Source organism: Penaeus vannamei, chromosome 36 (genome assembly GCF_042767895.1).
Source record: "Penaeus vannamei isolate JL-2024 chromosome 36, ASM4276789v1, whole genome shotgun sequence".
NCBI lineage: Eukaryota > Metazoa > Arthropoda > Malacostraca > Decapoda > Penaeidae > Penaeus > Penaeus vannamei.
This window is the reverse complement of record NC_091584.1, coordinates 3,869,870-3,874,869: the sequence shown is the minus strand read 5'-3', so window position 1 is coordinate 3,874,869 and position 5,000 is coordinate 3,869,870. Positions and strand designations below refer to the sequence as shown.

The window sequence follows — 5,000 nt, the reverse complement described above, 5'->3', positions numbered from 1 at the left end:
TCTCTCTCTCACACACAAATTCGTAAAAAAACATTTTTCAAATGACTACTCTGAATCACTAAAGAAAACGTTTAACGGAAATCCTTACTGAAATAAAAATTATATATATATATATATATATATATATATATATTACCATATCTTTTATTCCATTTTTGTTTCAATTTCGAATGTTCTTCGGAATTTCGTAACTCTCCACGCGTTGCCAAACACTCCTACCATGATTAATTTATATTTATTAGACAATATTTACGAAATTTCCACTTCTTCATCTTTTCGTTTATTCTATTTCTAATTTACGACTTTATTTCATTTCTCATTTACGATTTTATAAAAAAATATATATATTATTTACGACCTTAGTTTTTTCTTATTTACGACTTTATCCTATTTCGCTGCGTCTTTATTATATTTTCTATTTACGATTTTATTTATTTTTTCTGTTATGACTTTATTCAATGTCTTATTTATGACTAATTATTTTTTTCATTTTCATTTATGATATTATTTTTTTCTTATTTAAGGCTTTAATTTATTTATCTCTTATTTACGATCATATTTAATTTTTCTTATTTACAAATTTATTCTATTTCTTATTTACGTCTTTATTGCATTTCTTATTTATGACCTTATTCTATTTCTTATTTCATTTTTTTCTTAATTACGAATTTTTTTTTTCTTATTTACGACCTTATTTATTTTTCTTATTCACAACTTCATTTTGTTTCTTGTTCACGTCTTTATTTCTTATTTACGACTTTATTAAAATTTTCTTACGTCTTTATTCTGTTTCTCATTTACGACTTTATTTAATTGTTCTTACGTCTTTATTCTTGTTCTTATTTACGACTTTATTTAATTGTTCTTACTTACGTTTTTATTATATTTCCCATTTACGAATTTGTTTCTTATCTACTACTCGACCTTAATCGTTCACGTATCTACTTGTTTGATTTTATCTATATTTTTATTTTCTTCCAGAATTTATCACATGGAATTTGATAAATATCGATAATGATAATATCCCTTAAAATAATGACATAGACTAATATTAATAATTATGATGGTGATGATGGTAATGATAGTCATTAATGCAGTGATGTTTCATTTATTAGTGTTTAGCCAATAGAATGATCTGAGGTTTTAAAATGCTTTTCTATTTTGATTTTATGTTTTTTAATTAATCATTTTTTATATACTTTAATAAATTAATTTCGTTTCTTTTTTATCATTTACTAACTAGATATTTGGTGGACTATTTGGTGGTTTGCAAATTTCTCGTAAATGATGATGATAATTATGGCGATAATGATGATGATAACGATGATTATGATAGTGATGATGATGATGAGGATAATGAAGATGATGATGATAATATCATCTTAATCCTTATCATCATCATTTCCATAATCATTATCAATGAGACAATAATCCTTATAATGATGATAATGATAGTTGTAGAAATATTAATGATGATTATAATAATTATGATGATAATAATAATCATAATAGCAATATAACAAAAGGTCACAATAATAAAACTAGTGTCAATAATAATGGAAGTAATAACGATAATGATCAATCACATCATAATGTCGATGATAACACCTAATGATGTTCATAATAACAGTAACGATGATGATAATAATAACAGTAACGATGATGATAATAATAACAGTAACGATGATGATAATAATGGCGGTTTAACGAGCTCTCCTATAACAACCTCTGCACACAAACGAGGGAGAGAACCTACTAGTATGAAACCTTTTTGCAACCTACGTAAAATGATCTCATTTGTTAGGTTATCCTCACCAACGTTCAACCGCGTGGGAGCGAACGGGAAGACGAGAAATCAGAATTATTGCGGAATTATCCCTGGCTACTTGATGTTGTTAGGTATTTAGGGGTCGGTTACTGGAATTAGTTTTTTCGGGTGGGTTTATTTAATTTTTCAGGGTCGGTTTACTGAAGTTAGGGTCACACTTGGCTCCTCTGTCCTGGGATCCCGAGACAGCCTCGTCGAAGTAAGGTCAGCTGACCAATCAAAAGCTGCAGCAATGACTATATTCTTTGGCTGTAGCTGGCCAGACTTAGGCGAGGCTGATCCCAAGACAGAGAAGACTAATTGTGACCTGGTTTTACTGGAGAGTTTTAAGGTCGGTTTACCAGCTGCAGGTTTTCAGGGTCGGTTCACTAGCTGGAGTTATTCGGGGTCGGTTTATGAGATATACTAGATAAAGACTCCCAGGGTCGGTTTACTAGTTATGGGGTTTCAGGGTAGATTTAAAAGCTAGAGAGCCTGAATATAGGCGTTTGAGCTAGGGATTTTCAAGGCCAGTTTACTAGCTGAAAATTTAGGGTTAGTTTATTAGCTAGAGAATTCCAGGGTCTATTTGCTAGGTAGTGGGTTAGACATTTGAAACAATAGTATCGAGAGAAGACTAATAAATTCACTTGCTAATTAAGCTCAGCTATGGTATATGCAGACACATACAATTTTTTTATGCAGAAATGAACAGAAAAACTTACAATAACGCAAAATGAATAAAAAAAGATTAATAAAAAAAGGAAATTGAACTGTAACTATGAAACAAGACACAGAGAGTCCTATAATGGCTACTTTAGAACACGCAATAAGGATAAATAAATGTCAAGAAATCCCAAGAGAAAAAATAATAAAGGAGACGAGAAGTTGATGGAAGTATAAACTACATCTTAAATCAATCTATAGAATTAGCACAAAAGGACTATAGAATGGAGACATGACTGGGGATTCTGTTGGAAGTATAAAATCATTTTCTGAAAATGAGTCTTAGACCAAGTAGAGAGATAGATGAAGACAAATGACAGTCTGTGGTTTCATTCTATCTAAATTGACCACGGTAATTATGATGATAATGATGATAATAATCATGATAATAACTGAAATAATGATGATAATGATAATGATAACAATACTGATGATGAAAATGATAATAGAAATAATAAAAATAACAGCAAAAAAGTGATCATGATGATTATGATAATAATGATACTACTACTACTGCTAATGATAATGGTAATGAAGATGATAATGAGAATAAAATAATGATAATGAGAATAATGAGAATGATAATAGTAATGAAGATGATAATGAGAATAAAATAATGATAATGAGAATATTGTAGTAATAAAGATAGTAATGATGATGATAATGATAGCAGTCAAGATGGTGGTGATGGTAATGAAGATGATGTTAATGATAATAATTACTCTAATAATAGTGATAGAATAACAATAACTTTGATAATGATGGTGGTAGCAATGATAATAATGAAAATGATAATGATAATTCTAATTATATACTTTCCAAAATCAAAACAAAAACTAAGCCACATTATTTGTAACAGAAGTTATATGCCATTAAAGGACTTATCAAGATAAGGGTGAGGAATACCTACGTTACCACATCCTTTTGAGATGTAACCTTTTGTCTCAATAAACTTGTCAAAGTCAAAAAATTAAATAAATGCTCCCTCGCCTCTCTGCGCATCGCTCTGCGTCTCTGTTTCCAGACATAAACAAACAGACGACACAACAAGGGGACGACGATGGCGGCTGTCACTGCAAAGCCAATCCTCTTTTTGGAAGAAAATCAGTGTAAGTTTTCAGTTTCCTTATTATATTCTTTAGTTTTTGATGAAGCTCGAAGTAATATAAGAAGGAGCCTCGTTTTGTAATAGGATTTTATGATAGGAAAGTGAATATTGATGTGATTATTGATGAATGTTTATTATCGAAATTTGTGAATTAATGTTGGTTTTAAAGGTCATGCTGAGAAATTGGGTATATTGCCGTTTTAGAAAAGATTTCATTTCACAGGAAGAGAGATTAGATATGGGAATAAAAGAGTTTAGTTGGGTTAACTGGGAAATAAGACACAACGATTCAAATTGTCTTAAATCACGGCAAACGGGTAGTGGGTTTCCAACATTCAACCACTTTCTTTTGCAAGTAATTCAGCTTTTTGTTCACATATTGTACGTAGATCATATTGATTTTTCAATTCCCCTTATGCTATTGGCGTTAGTATACGTGTGGCCATTTTCATTAATACACTGATATGGAAATGTAATCAATGTATATTTATTAGCACAACCAAATTTTCAGACATAATCCTACATGTAATTGAAAATGAATAGTACATGGAATCAGTAGATTCACACATTAAGGCATATTCTTCTCAGACATTATTGTCACAGATTGAACTTGAAAAGCTTGTTTGATTTATTCACAAGATGAAAACAGCTGGTAATTCTTCACAATACAAATACTCTCATCACAGTCTATGTCCCTAACTCCATGTCTCAAATTTTAACCATCAATGTAAGTTACTGTGACTGGGCATGCTCTTCGGGGACTGCCAAAGAGATGGTTTGATAGGGGCTCTGCCCCCCAACACTCCCGAGGAAACATTGTCTTCACTTCAGTATGCACGACAAGATTAAGCTGAAACTCAGGAGCACTAAGTGGACTTTGGATGAGAGTAATGCGTTCTGCAATCTTTTACCTTCATTTGCGGTGTTTCCGTTCATGTCTGGAGATTGTTTCATGTACTGACGACTACATTTTTTTTTCTCCTCTTCAAGAATATCATATCTAATTTGCCATAAATTAGTGTGTCCGTATTGTAAAGATTACCCAAACAATTAGAATAAAGATTTATATTAAAATTAGCTCCCCACATATATATAAAAAAAACACAGTTGGTTGGCCTTGGTCACAGCACACTAGGCCAAAATGTTGCTTCATACTGTACTTTTCTGAACTAGTACCAAATCACCATTATCATGACCATCATATGTACAATATATAGACCTCCAAGGAATCAAATTAAGCTCTGTTCTGCTAGAATTTACAGGGTTTCTGTTTGTTAGCAGCTGCTATAAGTGCATAACCACATTTATAATTAGATTGATGTATTTTGTTACTTTTAGGAAATAATTCATATGGAAAAT

The 5,000-nt window shown here is 30.9% G+C and overlaps 1 protein-coding gene across 2 annotated transcripts in view; it reads left to right on the top strand.

Moving 5' to 3' along the window:
- Positions 1-3,554: 3,554 nt before the first annotated feature.
- Positions 3,555-5,000, top strand: part of pigeon (protein) — a 23,293-nt gene continuing 21,847 nt past the window's right edge. For both annotated transcript variants that reach the window (XM_070114467.1, XM_070114466.1), the window contains exon 1: positions 3,555-3,642. In XM_070114467.1, the coding sequence (XP_069970568.1) occupies positions 3,594-3,642 (49 nt within the window). In that variant the 5' untranslated portion in view covers positions 3,555-3,593. The remainder of the gene's footprint in view (positions 3,643-5,000) is intronic.